The 15,555-nt window shown below is 35.6% G+C and overlaps 1 protein-coding gene across 1 annotated transcript in view; it reads right to left on the bottom strand.

Moving 5' to 3' along the window:
- IL1RAPL1 (interleukin 1 receptor accessory protein like 1) overlaps window positions 1–15,555 on the bottom strand; it is a 661,715-nt gene that overhangs the window by 288,486 nt on the left and 357,674 nt on the right. Inside the window, exon 3 of the mRNA XM_079311813.1 lies at window positions 13,041–13,320. Coding sequence (XP_079167939.1) covers window positions 13,041–13,320 — 280 coding nt within the window. The remainder of the gene's footprint in view (window positions 1–13,040; window positions 13,321–15,555) is intronic.

Below are 15,555 nucleotides of genomic sequence, written 5' to 3'. Positions count from 1 at the left end.
TCTTTTGGGGAGAGGGTATTTTGGCATGTAGCAGCAAGTGTTCTGCAGAGGGGAGATTGACACTCACTCAGTGTCCCCTGCAGCATCAGCTCTGCCTGCCTGGGGGCACTTGGCTCTCTCATTTCTACCTGGGAGACTAAGAATGTCTAAGCACCCTAAAAAATGTGAAAGCTGTGTGTCCCTTCTAAATCTCAGTGCCGTCTTAGAGATGTTTTTAACAAGGGCAAGGATTCAATATAATTTTTGATAGCAGTAAAGCCATAAGATTTATTAATAACTTTTCTACCTGTAATGCTAGAGAGCCTGGGGTGAAATTCATAGGACAGAAGAGTGGGAGATAATATATTAATTTTAGCAGGTATGCACACCCCTTTTAAATTAAAATCGTATAACTTTGCTGCCATGTAATCTGTATTTTTTAAATACCTGAATAAAAAATGTGATGTAAAAAAACTAGATGTAAAGGAATGCAATAATTAAAGGTTCCTTAATCCTGCCACCCTGTGTGCCTATATTACAATGTTATCTTTAAATAGCACGAGAACACTTCTTTCCCCCCAGTCTTTCCTCCACTCAGCCACTTTCTTTTCAGATTTGGTACTCTGGATGTGCAAGCCCCAGTAAATGTTCTCTGATCACATCTTTCTTCCTATCTTACTGCTCAGTATGCAGGTCCTGGTTTTACTTACTGCATATCCTGAACTGAATACAAAAGATTTAATTTCCTTATAAACTTATAGTTTATAGTTTTATCACTTCACTATCCAGGTTTTTCATTAAACTTGCACTTTTCAAACTAGAATATTTGGCTGCAATCTCCCAGGAAAAATATTTTTCCTTTTTCTGCCCAATCTGAAAACCTAGGCCAAACAATTCTTAAAGAGCTAGATTTTTCACTGTAGAGTTAACTGAAAATTTCAATCCTTAGATTTAACTCCTTTCAAATAAACCTTGACTGAATGAAAGTGACCATTAAATGACATGTACTTGGAATGACTGCATGAGTAGCTGAAAAAATTACTTATTCCATGGGTAAGTAATGTAGACTCAATTCCTGAGTTCCAGCTGCTTAACTGAGTTCTCAGTGAGTGCTGTGAGGACTTTCACATTCAAGTGTAGATTTTAAGTGGTTATGAAGGACATTTCCAGAAACTCTCGAATTTTACCTCAAATGAAAACACATTAGTGTGATAGAAGGAAAGAATGTATTTGTAGTTTTAAACAAATCTAAAACTTTTAATACAAATGGATAACTGCAAATCCAGGTGCCAGTGAAGTTATCAGTCATTTTCCAGTGACTAAATCAGAATCTCAGTCGAAAACTCAAATGCTTTGAGAGGGAAGAGTTTTCTACAAGTACTTGTACTTTCTGCACTTTGGTAACAGTGCAAGCCCTTGCTTGCTGGAGAAACAACTGCTCCTGAAGCAAATGAGATTCAGATGCCTTGAAGCCAGAATGGCAGCTCAGGTAAAGCCTTGTTTTTTTGCAGTACTAGTTTAAGTGCTCATTTTCAAGATATTCTTTTCCAGCCCAGCTGAGAATTGTGGCAAATCCAATGACTGTCAGTCCTGGAATATTGCCTATCCAGGGGTCCTGAAGCAAGTTAAGCAAAGATGCTGGTTTAGAAGCCTCATCTTTCAGTTTTTACACGTTATTATTAGCATTATGCAGAATAACTGCAGGACAGTGTGTCACACACATGCCTTGCCTGTATTCTGGCAGTAAAATCTGGGGATTTCTGATGTTGAGAATCTGCTCTGTTCTGCTGCTGAAGAGATACAAGGTCTAAAGGTCTATGCACCTTATGCTTCTTTCCTCAGCATTGAGAGGAAAAGGATTCTGGAAGTACACTTTCATTAAAAGATGAGATCAGGGCTTTCATTTTTCATTTGCCTCAATATAAAATGTTATGCTGAAATAAATTTAATTTTTATTAAGCTTTGCCTTTTTCCAAGGATCCACAAACGGTGAAAAGGTACAAGAAAACTGTAGCCAAAAGCAAGGATGTTACCAGAAAAGCTGATTTTAGTATGTAACACTGATAATGAGCACACAAATTTGAATGCATTTGATTAAACTTTTGCCTGCAAAGTACCATATTAATAGTCCTACTTTAAACAGCACTGAAGATAACATGAACAATAGCTATTTTAGTAGCTATAATGTCACACATAGAGAAACTGCCTGTGAGTGTCATTACTCATTATCAACCACCACAAGGGTGTATTTGAATCTGTGCTCTTCATTTAATAACATACCACAGCTGGGGGTTACTGGCTGCTATTTGAAATATGTAACAATGATCATGGTATCTAGATTGAGAATAGCTGTGTACCTGGACCTGAAAGTCATAAATCCTATTATTTCCTGCAGCTACAGATCCATGTGTGTCTGGGGCCTCCAGCACAGTAAAGATGTGAGAGGTTAGAGAGGGCAGAAAAGGGTCCAGAGAAAGATCATGAAGGTTATCTGTGACACCTATGGACAGGCTGAGAGCTTTGTTAGTTCAGCCTGGAAATGAGAAGACTCTGAGGAGACTTTTCTAGAAGGGAGTCTCCTAGAAGGGAGCTTCAAAAAAAGATGGAGAGTGATTTTTGCCATGGGCAAATAGTGATATGACAAAGAGGAGTGGCTTAAAGCTAAAAGAGGACAGGTCTAGTTTAGGTCTTAGAAAAAAATTCTTTATCCTGGGGCACTGGCACAGGTAGCCCAAAGAAGCTGTGGATGGCCCATCCCTGGGAGTGCTCAAGACCAGGCTGGATGGGGCTCTGAACAACCTGGTGTGGTGGGAGGTGCCCCTGCCCATGGCAAAGGATTGGAAACAAATAATCTTTAAGGTTCCTTCCAACCCCTGTGACTCTATTATTATATACAAAGACATGTATCTTCAAATATTGCACATAAATGCATATTCGAATCTATATGTATGCTGAGCATAGTTGGGCACCTATGGATGTGTGTGTGTGTGTACTAGGGTGTACATCTATATGCACAAAATAGCTCTTGAAATAAGTGAAAATAGAAGCCCAACTGTCTAATTTTAATTAATTTTCTAAATAAAGTCCAAATTTAGCATTCAAATGCTATATCACAATGCTTACCACAGTAATAGGCTGAATGAAGATTATAGAGACATTCTTGACCTTTGATAATATTCTCAGCTTTTTCAATTAAATACCACAAGATTTGTTTGGTCACTCTCATCACCTTTGAAATTAGCACTATCAGGCCATATTACTTTGACAGATCATAACACTACACATGCACCCAATATGCAAATTTCATTAGTTTCTCTCTATAGTGAGAATATCTGAACTTATATTAAGTGTTACAAATAAGTTCTATCTGTTAAGTCTTCCTGTAAGAAGAAGACAATAAAAAACTAAGGCAAATTTATATTTTTCATCATTATACCACCAATTAGGGGTATATTTACTAAAAGAGAGTCACTTATTACTCATTCTATAGACACCATTGGAACTGAAGAAACAATTCATAATGAAATGGAATCTTAGCAAGCATGGGTCTTTCTCTACCTCTTGCTTACATGTGAACTCAGATTTTCTGACAATAGAACAAGGACGTGAAATATTTTAATTCAAAATATTTAGGTGTTACAAGATATCATGTTATTATTTCTAGCACAGTCACTTTGAGATCTCACATGACTTCTCCAAGTACTCTACTCTCTTTACACTGAAGTATTCAATCATGTGCATCAGCAATCCTTTGAAAAACCTGCTATTTTGACATTGCCAGACTCAGCAAGTAACTTGCTTCTTTCATGCCCTACATTTTCAAGGCAATATTTCAATAACATCAGCATTGGTATTTTTTCCTCTAGTTCCCTCCATATCCTCTCATATTTGTGCTTTAGACTAGAAGGCATAATTCCTATAAAATTATTTACTGGATGGCCAAAAATAAAAATATTCTGTTAGATATATTGGAAAACTGAAATGAAATAAACTCATCAATTGATTAAATTATATTTAATTGCAGGCTACTTATTCTTCACTGCTAATCTTACCACTATTTTCTCCTTCGCTGATTTTGTTATTACTATAGCAAGTTTCCAAATTTCCACCTGATTTGCATCTGAATTTTCCTGAACAATTTTTTTTTTTTTTGGTAATAGAGAAGAAGATTGAAGGGAAGGGACAGAGGCCTTCACCTTCCCACTCTTTTTTATGCTGGGAGCAACAATCACACAATCTCTTCATCATTATTGGGAATATTGGGTGCCTGTCTCTGCTTTGTGAAGGAAGAGGAGAGAGAAGCAAAGATCAGAACAAGGACCATGAAAAAACTTGTCACTGCTGCTAGGACTGCTTTATCTCAGTCTTGGCTTGTGGGAAATACTCTAATTGCTGTGAAATGTTAACAAATTGTTCCAAAAACATCCTGAAAACACAGCACCTTCTTCCCAACTTCATTTACTCTTTCCATAGTGGTAGCAAAAAAGCAATCAATAGGCAAGTTCTCTACAGAGTCTCTACTGTATTAGTAACCTTTTTGAGTCATGGCACACACCCCCTTTTCAGATTGAACTCTTCTGAAAAAGTCAAAACTTCATCAGAGATCATCTAATATTTGATACTTCTGGGAGCCTGAATAAAGATTCACAGCTGATGTTTTCCTTTCCCTTTTCTAAAGGATGATTTGTAATATTTTTTGGTCAGAAACCTTGGAAATGGTAAACTAATTACTAGAAGACTTACTTTTAGAACTGATGGCTTTTAAGTCAGTCTGATAAATTTTGAGCCTCAATCACTATTATAGCTTTGCATTTTGGAAAAACAATGATCATAAATTAATTAAATTCCATTACTTACATTATAAATTCATCAAATAAGTTTAATATGTTTAAATGCTGACCTCATGTCATAACACTACATACAGAGATATGTCCCCTGACTTTCATACCAACCACTGCATTTTAATGTATGTAGTAGAAACACACAAATTAAATTAATTTATTTTGGAATGAAGTTTAAGACATTTCAGTCTGTCATCCACTTACATTCATACACCTGTGTGCTACATCTAAACTCCTACTGTAGCTGTCAGTCTGCCTGATGGAGTCTAGAAAATGGTTTAGCTTAAAAGCCACAAAAAGCCCATTTTATTTACCTTAGAGTGGGTGAACAGTGGCATGTGGCTTACCCAAATGTATCTCACATTCAGCCTCCTCCAGATTTAGTGTCAATATGTCATTCCCTTGGAAGTGTCCTGGAAATGCTCCTAGAGCCTCTAAAGCAGCATTAGACACCTATTCCTGTATAATGGAATCAAAACTCAGCTATATTTTAACATCAGTTAAATTGCTTTCTGTCCTGAGAACAGAGAACTTAAAAAGGAAACAATTGACACGAAGCTTTTTAGAAACTAGATGCTTAAACTCAACTTGATATCCACAAATACCTTGTATGTAAAGAGGTAAGCACTTGCAGGGCAGATTCAAAATACAGTATTAGATATTAACAGCAAACTTAAATGACCAAGCAGGTGACCTGTGTTATTACAAGCAATACAACTTGGTTGTTTTGAAATCTGTGAGAGGAAACAAAAAAAATCTATAACAATTTGAAACTATTAAAAGCCACTGTTTTGAAAATGAGTGAAAATAATTTTATTTCTTTGCCTTTGTCTCCCTTTTTTTGTTTTTTTTGTAGCATTGTGAAGAAAACAATTGATCCTTGACTTAAATGTCTATTATATGGAATTAACTTTATCTGTATTTTCTCCTTCTGCATTTGCTAAAGAGGCAGCTGGAAAGCCACTTATTCCATTCTGTTGCATGGTTTTTGTACTTTTTCTAAGATGGATAAAGTTAGAAGCAGAGTGTAAATCACATAAAATATTGCCTACTCTACAATAAAACTATATTTTTTTACTATGAACAATGCAAAGTAATGTAACCTGATTATCTGTTAGGACTTTCTTCTCTTAAATTACATATGCAAAACCAAACACTACAGTCATATTTTACTATTTTGTTGAAATAAGATCTGAAGTGTTACTTTTTTGGTCAGAATTATTAATTCAGTTGTGAGCAGAAGAATGGCAATCAAAAGGCAAACCTAATTTGCTGAAAGTGTTCTTAATTAGAAATTAAAAAACCTCTAATAAAACAGTGGAAGCAATAGTCAAACTGTTATTTGTTACTCTGCTGTATTTAAGCAATATCTCAACAAGAAAAGAATTAGCAGTAAAAGAAACTGGATATCACATAAAAGGCTTTCCTTTAAATCTTTCTTCAAGTATTATTTATGTACTCCTATAAGTTCAGAGCTGCTAAAATGCAATATTAACAATGTCTTCTGCTCAGTCAAATACACTAATTTCTTCTTTTTTTCAAATATCAATATTCTTCCTCTATTCTGCTATTTTGCCCTCAGTAAAAATTTTTATATCCTTTTAGTCTTACATAAAAGAATTACGTGGACCAACCTGTTCAGTTCTAGCCCATCAAGACTCCTCACTTATTCATGACTCCACCCATTGTAAGGGTCATATTGCTTTTTTTCCTATTTATCATTATGCTTGTTAGCTGGTTTTTCATTGTTGAGTTCTCACTCAACCAAGCAAATAGCAAATACACCTTGAAATTTAGCTTTATGCATAAGTTATTCCAACTCCACAATGTGATATACCCTGCACTGTATATCTCCTCAGTAATAGGTATTTGTTTTCTCCTAACACAGGTGTTTATCCTGTACAATGAAGATGCTAATGTTGACCTCCTGCAGTGTCAGGACAGGGGAGTGGAGAATGAGTACATTTCAATTTCCTGACTTTCAACAAGCATTAACTTCAATAAAATCTCCCATTTATTTCTAGAAGCAACTGCTTTTGCCATCTGTACAGAACAAGAAATGTAAGCTCCAGCTACCCAACGTGTATAAATTCCTAATGTTAGCCTGAGGCTTTTCAACTCACCAAGCCTCCCTAAATTACAGTCAAAAATCACATGAATATCTGACTAGCCTACCAAACTTGCATTTGAAAAGGAGATGGGGCAAACTTAAGAAAATAAGGGACAGATTCCTTGTGACAGTTGCCATCTTCATAAAAAGACCTTGGAAAAAGCTCAGACAAGCTTCCAAATGGAGTGTAAGAATAAGGAAGGCACAGTTAGTTACCCCCTGCACTCTCTGGAAACCAAATGACAACAAAGTCAGGAACCAAAGAAAGTTCATCTCATTTTTGATTCTGAACTCAGACAACACTTTAAGAGGCAGTCAGAGTTGTTGTTTTCTAAAACCATAGGATTTCTAAAGTTGGAGAAGACCTCCAAGATGCTCGAGTCCAGCTGTTAATGTAGCACCCCCACAGTCACCCCTGTGCACCCTGTGTCCTGGTGTCCTGTCACTTGTTACCCAGGACAGTGAGTCCTGACACTGCCTTAAAGGAATCATTAGAATAACAGGTTCTTCCAGGACTTCCTTCTTTCTGAGTGTTACTGGCTCATTTGGTATTCCTTTGAGAAAGCTTATTTCTCTTATCCATTGTCAGATTCCTTTGTCAATAATACACATAAACATAAGCAAAGATCTCATGCAGATCTAGGGAACTTTTTTTCTTTTTTAAAGTTTACAAACTTTTAAGACAAACCATTTTAAGATGTCACTTAAAGATACTTTCTCCCTTTTTTTTTTTTTTTGGGGGGGGGGAGGGTTGTTTGTTGGTTTCTTTGGTTGTTATCTGTTGTTTGATGTTGTTGTGTGAGTTTTTGGTTAGGTTTTTTTAATTCAGATTTGATATGTGGTTTTTATATGAACGCTCACTCTTTTCTTAAGATAATAATTTTCAAAACTCTATAAAGAAATAAAAATATTTATAAGCATATATAGCCAGGATAAAAGGTCCTCCTCAGGTAAGAGAGATTTCAAAAATGGTTGGTACCCAGAAATAGCAATTCCCATCTGTAAACGTGTTTTACATTATTCAAGATGACAAAGAAATATTCTTCCACCAGGTTTATGAAAAGATGATTCTATTTCTTTTCTTTGCTCCCTATTTCCTTCAGCAAAGATTTCCTTGTATATTCCGTGTTCAAGATTTCTGACAATTATTTAAACAATCTTTCATGCATGAAAAATGTAAATTATATATTCTACTTAAATTGAATGGGTAATTTAATCAGTTCCTACTGTGGATGGTTAGCCTTCTTGGCAAAGAAAGCAAGAAAGAGAGAAAATAAGAAAGAATGCAAGAAAGCAAGAAAGAAATAAAAAGAAAGAAAGACTAAGGGAGTTTTCACTAAAAATTAATTACATGTGTTATTTTAAACTTCCCATTTATTATTTCAGGTTTATTTAAAGAAATAATTATGTGTTGATAACAATGCATCATTCATATAACTGTGATTATTTTAACTAACTGTACAGAAATTGACAGTAAATAGTTACATTTATTAAGCCATAATTGATGTGATTTGACAGAATTTTATCTTTAAAATCAGAGAAAACGGATACTTTGTATTTGAAGATGAACACATCCATCTAACAAGATAAATTTATACTATCTAAACCTAAAATTAATTTTCAGAGGATGAAGATAAAGAACTATTTTTTTCATAAATTCAGTAATCTCACATTTCCAGTCATGATGAGGGGAAAAAAAAAGATACTCTATACTGTGATAGTGATGCTTTACAAAGATAATTTGGAAGCAATTTCAACAATTTTTTTTTTTTTGAGATGATTAATATTATGTTATTTAAAATATATCTATGGCATTATATTTTATTTCTGTCAGATAAATAATATATACTAGCTGAACTATATGGCAGGGATGTTATGCAATTCAACAATTTAGTATCTGTATGTGTGGATGGATGAGTATATGTGCAAATATAAAAACAGAAAATGTAACTGATGTGAATACAGATATTTTAAACACAGCTAAACAGCAAAAATTAAAGCTGACCTTAAAAATTCAATAGAAATACTGCTACATTTGAGGCCTCTACCTTCAGACATGCAAGGTCATGGGAAGGGTAATGAAGCTTAAATGCAAGAGTAGACAATAATCTGATTTCCTTCCTTCCTTCCTTCCTTCCTTCCTTCCTTCCTTCCTTCCTTCCTTCCTTCCTTCCTTCCTTCCTTCCTTCCTTCCTTCCTTCCTTCCTTCTTCCTTCCTTCCGTCCTTCCTTCTTCCTTCCTTCCTTCCTTCCTACTTCCTTCCTTCCTTCCTTCCTTCCTTCCTTCCCTTCCTTCCCTTCTTCTTCCTTCTTCCTTCCTTCCTTCCTTCCTTCCTTCCTTCCTTCCTTCCTCCTTCCTTCCTTCCTTCCTTCCTTCCTTCCTTCCTTCCTTCCTTCCTTCCTTCCTTCCTTCCTTCCTTCCTTCCTTCCTTCCTTCCTTCCTTCCTTCCTTCCTTCCTTCCTTCCTTCCTTCCTTCCTTCCTTCCTTCCTTCCTTCCTTCCTTCCTTCCTTCCTTCCTTCCTTCCTCTTCCTTCCTTCCTTCCTTCCTTCCTTCCTTCCTTCCTTCCTTCCTTCCTTCCTTCCTTCCTTCCTTCCTTCCTTCCTTCCTTCCTTCCTTCCTTCCTTCCTTCCTTCCTTCCTTCCTTCCTTCCTTCCTTCCTTCCTTCCTTCCTTCCTTCCTTCCTTCCTTCCTCCTTCCTCCCTTCCTTCCTTCCTTCTGTACTTCCTTTCTTCCTTCCGTCCTTCCTTCCTCACTATATGTATTCCAATGCATCTAATCTTCCTTCCTTCCTTCCTTCCTTCCTTCCTTCCTTCCTTCCTTCCTTCCTTCCTTCCTTCCTTCCTTCCTTCCTTCCTTCCTTCCTTCCTTACTTCCTTCCTTCCTTCCTTCCTTCCTTCCTTCCTTCCTTCCTTCCGAAAGTTCTATACACTTCACACTATTTCAGTCTCTATGTCTAAATGCTGTACTCTGTGTTACTAATAGAATAAGTTAAGGATACTGAAGCAGATGCTCAGGTTTTTACCAACTGGGGATGAAAATAGATTTGAACAACCTCCATAGATGCTGCTCTTCTGTTTGAAACTTTGCTGTCATCTGAATTTGAATCCTCAAAGCTGAATGTCACTAAATTAATCATAGGCAGTATTTTTATGGATAATAAGTACCTAATTAATTTAAGTATGTTAAACATGGAATTTTTTTTTTCATTTATAATATTATCTGTAATGTTTTATTTAAACTTCTTTTGTCATCTCTATTTGCCGTTATTCTTTATAGACACTTCTTATGTTTCTGAACAAGACCTGTTCATATGCATTTTTCTCCACTAAATGTTGCAGCTTAACAAAGCAATGTTCATAAACATTAAATATGTTCATAAATATAAATCATGGCTGGATGGCCAGGTCCCAAGAGTCATGGTGAATGGTGCTATATCCAGTTGTTGGTCATCACTGGAGGGGTTCCCCATGGTTCATTCACTACTGGGGCCAGTTCTGCTTATTTTTATTGATGGCTTAGAAGAGAGCAATGAGTGCCCCCTCAGTAATGTTGCAGATGACAATGAGTTGGGCAGGAATGTTGTTCTGAATGATGGAGCAAAGGCTCTGCAGAGAATTTGGGACAGGCTGGATAGATGGGCTGAGGCCAATTGTAAACATAGAACAAATGTTACAAATGATGCTATGATTCTATGATTCTAAATCATATAAATCTTCACTATGACCCAACTGCAGAACTCCAGTTTCACTGACATATGCTGATATTATGTTGTGACTAGAGTCACTATAATTGATGTTTTCAGGCAGAGAAGGGAAAGAATACATGAATAAATTTTCTCTTGATAGGAACAATATTTCAGCTGCTTTTGAAATTTTAAAGGGAGAATTTTTGTCAGAAACTACTTATTATTTACTATTATCCCAGATTTGTGTAACATATACATAATTTCAGGAAGCTGCACTTGAATTAACTCTTAGTGCAGCTGGTCCAGCTATATTCACTGTCCACACATGATAAATAACAAGCATCTCTGTGAGTGACATCCCTTTCTTCATTGCAGGGGAGGTGTATAGGATTGACCCCATCCTCTACCACCATTACCCATGCCCTTCCCATTCCTCAGGTGTGGCTCTGGGATGTGGTTCTGACCAGCAGCCTGCACCCCAGTGGAGCAGAGTGGTCCAAAGTGGCAGTGCTGGTGTGGGAGCAGCTGCAGGGAACAAACCAGAGCTGAGCCAGCACAACAGAGTGGCAGCTTGGTGCAAGATGAACAATTCAGCTTTCAGAAGTCTGTCCATCATTGTTTTCATTGTCTTGGACTTAGGGATGGGGAAAGCTGTCTATGGGAAGCTCCCACCAACTTGTCTTTGGGAAAAGGCACATGGTGCTGGGCACAGGAACAGCTGCCAAACCATCTTTGTGTGGGCAAAGCCACAGGGAACAACCTGTGGAGAGCATCAGCATCTTGTCTGTCCTGGTGGCCATGCAGAATTAGGTCAAGATGTGAGCACCCAACGAGTGTAAAACACCTTTAATTTGCTATTGATATTGCTGCTATTACTGTGCATTTCTTATTTCACTGCTGTTCACTTTCAGTAAACTCTTATCTCAACCCATAGTCTCTGCCTTTGTCCCTCTCTTGCCAAAGGAGTGGTTTATTTGTAGGTCTAATTTCTGTCTGGTAGCAAACCACCACAGTAGTTCAAAGCAGATTAGAACATGGTCCCACCTACCCCTGGATTAAATAAAAGAGCCATGAATACAGGTTGATATGATAAACATAAAGTATGTCTGAGTAGGTAAATTCAGCATTTATCTATACTTGCTGGAAATTGTAACATCAGATAATTAAGGTTTTCTTTATATAAACAGAGGAGATTAATTATGATATTTTAAATAGCATTATAGAATAATTGACAAAACTGTTTTCATTTTTATGGCTACTATTACAAGCTTATCAGAAAATATCAATCCAAATATAACTAAAGATTCTCATTAGGGAGCTTAATTTGTAGGTTTTTGAATTTTTCTTTTAAAGAGAACAGTCATCATCAGGAAAACAATGTTGAATATGCTAGTGGACAAACAATGTGATATGAAATGTCTCACAGGTTATACAAAGAGCTCAAAGAATAAAGTTTTTATAAACACATTGTTTAGTAAAAATCTTCTTCAGCAAAAAAAGACGGTAATCTGTGCTTCCCCTTCCTCTATCCAAGATAAAAAAACAAAACCAAAAAACAAACAAACAATTTTTTTTTAAGTGGCAGACAGTAAACCTGATAAAACAATTTCTCCATTTTCCTTGCATCACTCTACTAGCTGCATTGTGCATTCCTTTTCTAGCCACCCAGTTGCTTTACATTTTGCTTTTGACTCTTTCTATTGTATTAGTAGCAAGACCACTTTTATAGTTATTCAAATAGAGAGGAACACAGTAAAGGGCTGAAAAAACACCTCAGGGTAAATCACATTAAAAATGCAAAAAGAAGTTGAATGCCTGTTGCAGAAAGCAGAAGCAGAATCCAGTCCAGTTTCTAGTGATAGAACTTGATGAATCAGAAAGTTAAATATTTTTGGAAGATATCTGGCACCTGGCCTCTACCATCAGGTTAAGCCAAATGTAATTCCAGAGAATGTATGTAAAAATGCTGAAATTTCCCCTTTTGTTTACCTTGATGCAACTACTTAACATCAAATAACATTTTTTTTATAGAAAAAGTTAAATCACTTAATGAAATCCACATAAAATTAAATATGAATATAAAAAACAAAGATTTTTTTATTTATTTTTTTTTAACTCTAGGATAGTGATTCCAAAACCAGAATCAGAGAAAGGGACGGATGACTTATTCATCCAGTCCCAACCACCTTACAAATTTTAGATTTTGTTATGAATGACTAAATTTATACAAAAGCAAATTAAATATGTTCAAAACATTCAATAGCAATTTCTAATCAGGTATAAAAAACCTTCAGGGAAGGGAATGCCAGGAGGAGAAGAAAAAAGAACATAGTCAGAAAAATTTTCTTTGGCACAGAAGTGTCATTATTAAGAGCCTTGTTTCATATTTGGTCAATGAAAATGCAGTATATTAAAATATAGTACCTTATAACACATGCATAGAGCCCGCTGTCTTGTACCACTGTTGGTCTGAACCAAATGGAGTCTTCTTCTTTGCTCATTCTGGTTCCATCAAAAGCTATAGGTTCCTCAAAATCTCCAGGTCCAGAGCTTTTGTACCACATCAAACTAAGTCCAGCACTTTGGGCTAGGGAGTAATTAGCTCTAATATATCCATAAAAGAGTGCACATTTTATACGAACAGGTTCTCCCACTAGAACTTGATATTTCTTGTAATCCACAGACCAGTCAGTGCATCCATCAGCTACAAGAGAAGAGAAATGACAAGAGATTGTCAAAGGCTTTGGAAAGCACTATTCACACAGCAGTCTTTATTGTGGGAAAGTATTGCATTTGAAAAAAAAAAAAAAAAAAAAAAAGAAGTCCATAGAGGGACCAGCAGTATGCTTTTTATCCCTAAAAAATTAACTGAATTTTCATGATGTTTATGTCATGTACTTGTTTATAGTGGACAGAGCTATTAGGACATACACTGGTAAATGTTGATAATCTCTGAGCAATAACTGAACAATTGCTCTTTTATCTTTTGTGCCACTCTGGCATGACCAGTTATAAAATACTGAAGCTAAACTAGTGAAACACAGAGGGCATGTGGTTCACAGGGTGTCACCATCTAAATTGTATCAATCAAATATCTTCAGGGTTACCATGTAAGTGAAAGTCTCAGAAGATATGAGGACAAGGAACTGTGGTCTGAATGAAAAAATGTGAATGTTTGGGATAGATTTGAAAGAAAAAAAGAAACTGTCTTTACAATAAGACAAGATGCAAAAAATCCCCAACATACTTCCAGGAAAATTACTATCAGTAATATAATTGGATTATTCAAGAACATGTTAAAAAGATCTTAGTTGGAAATCCTAATTTCCAGAACTACATCACAAATTATGGTTATGAAGGTTTTCATGTTTTTCCTGTTGAATAACATCAACCCTTACCAATACCATAATAACTGCTTGTCAGAAAGCAAAACTAAATTAATTTGACACTCTGAACTCAGTAACATAACTAAACCCTAGAATGAAAAGAACACCAAACTCACACCTTCTTCCCCTGTATTTTCAGTTAAGAATACCAAAACAAGAAAAGGCAATGAGCTATTTTCTACAATCACTTTCTTAACAAAAGCTTATTTCTTTTTTCTTAACTAATTTCAACCATGAAAATTCACTACTAGGTTCATACACTAAAAAACTCAGTGCACTGTCTCAGCACAGGCTCCAGTCCAGTCAGTAGAAATCAATCAGTAGATCCAGAGGACAATTTATTTAATCTTAAAATTACTATATATGTATCATATAAATATTTTGTCTTGGAATTTGACAGTTTATTAACTTCAAAAGACCTCAGATAGATAGATAGCATCTTAGAAAATCAACTTTTGCAAAGCTCCATTTTCATCCTGGAAACGGTTGAATACTGACTTCAACAGAGAATTATAGCTACTGTGCAAGGTAGAAAATGTTTTGATCAGTTACTTGGGAGAAAAACATAGTAGGGATTTTTTGAGTCCTATATTTGGATAATGACACAATACTTATTATACATATATAATAAGAAATAAGAAACATAACAAGAATGCTAAAGAAAAAGAGAAATGTTAAATAAATGCATATTTAATATATATATATTACATAAAAATGCAAAATAAGACATTTTCACACATCCCTGTGTAAGCAATAACCTAAGTTGATCCAATATAGAAAGATGGAGAAAAAAAAAAAAAAAAAGAAAAAAAGATTTAAAAGTTTTGAGTGAATTTGCATTGTGAACAGAATGCACACAAACAAATATTTAATATATTTTTGGACTGTCTCCTTCTGCATTTACTTTTATTACCAGGAAAAGAAAATAACATGTTCTTGTTCTAATTTTCCCACACAACATTTCCTAAAAATTAGTAACTTGTTACAAAGCCCTAACAAGACTCAGTTGTGCTCATGCATAAATTGAAGTGAAAGGAAACAAAGCTACACTATTAGCTTCCCCTTAGGACCAAAGAAACTAACTCTCATTCATTCCAGAATTCAATTACATCTTTTATCATTTCATTTTTACCTCTCTGAAAGAGCATTCTCTCTCACCTGATTTTATTTCTCTCTACTTCTAAATCCCAATGCCAAAAAGGAATTAACAGCCACCTCCAAGCAGTAGTAATTTCATTTTATAAGTTAACAGGTAATAACTTCTTCATCATACTTTATCATCAGATTGTAATCTTGCTTTTCACTGCTTAATTTAGCTAGTACACTTTGGTTTACATTATTAGTCTGTAAGTTATGTCTTCTCTCTCAGGATATTCAGTTTTAATGGTTCTCAATTATTTTAACTTGCAGAATCCATGAGAATGTATTGCTGAATAACACCAACTACATTTCAAGCCCTTTGTATTGGATGAAGGATTAATCATGCAGGGTGGATGCCACTGACTTTGTTTCAGCATGATATTTCTCATAAGGCCCCTGGGGGTCCTGGTGAT

The sequence above is a fragment of the Erithacus rubecula genome, assembly GCF_903797595.1.
Source record: "Erithacus rubecula genome assembly, chromosome: 1".
In the NCBI taxonomy this organism is placed as follows: domain Eukaryota; kingdom Metazoa; phylum Chordata; class Aves; order Passeriformes; family Muscicapidae; genus Erithacus; species Erithacus rubecula.
This window is presented reverse-complemented; position numbering and strand designations above follow the sequence as displayed.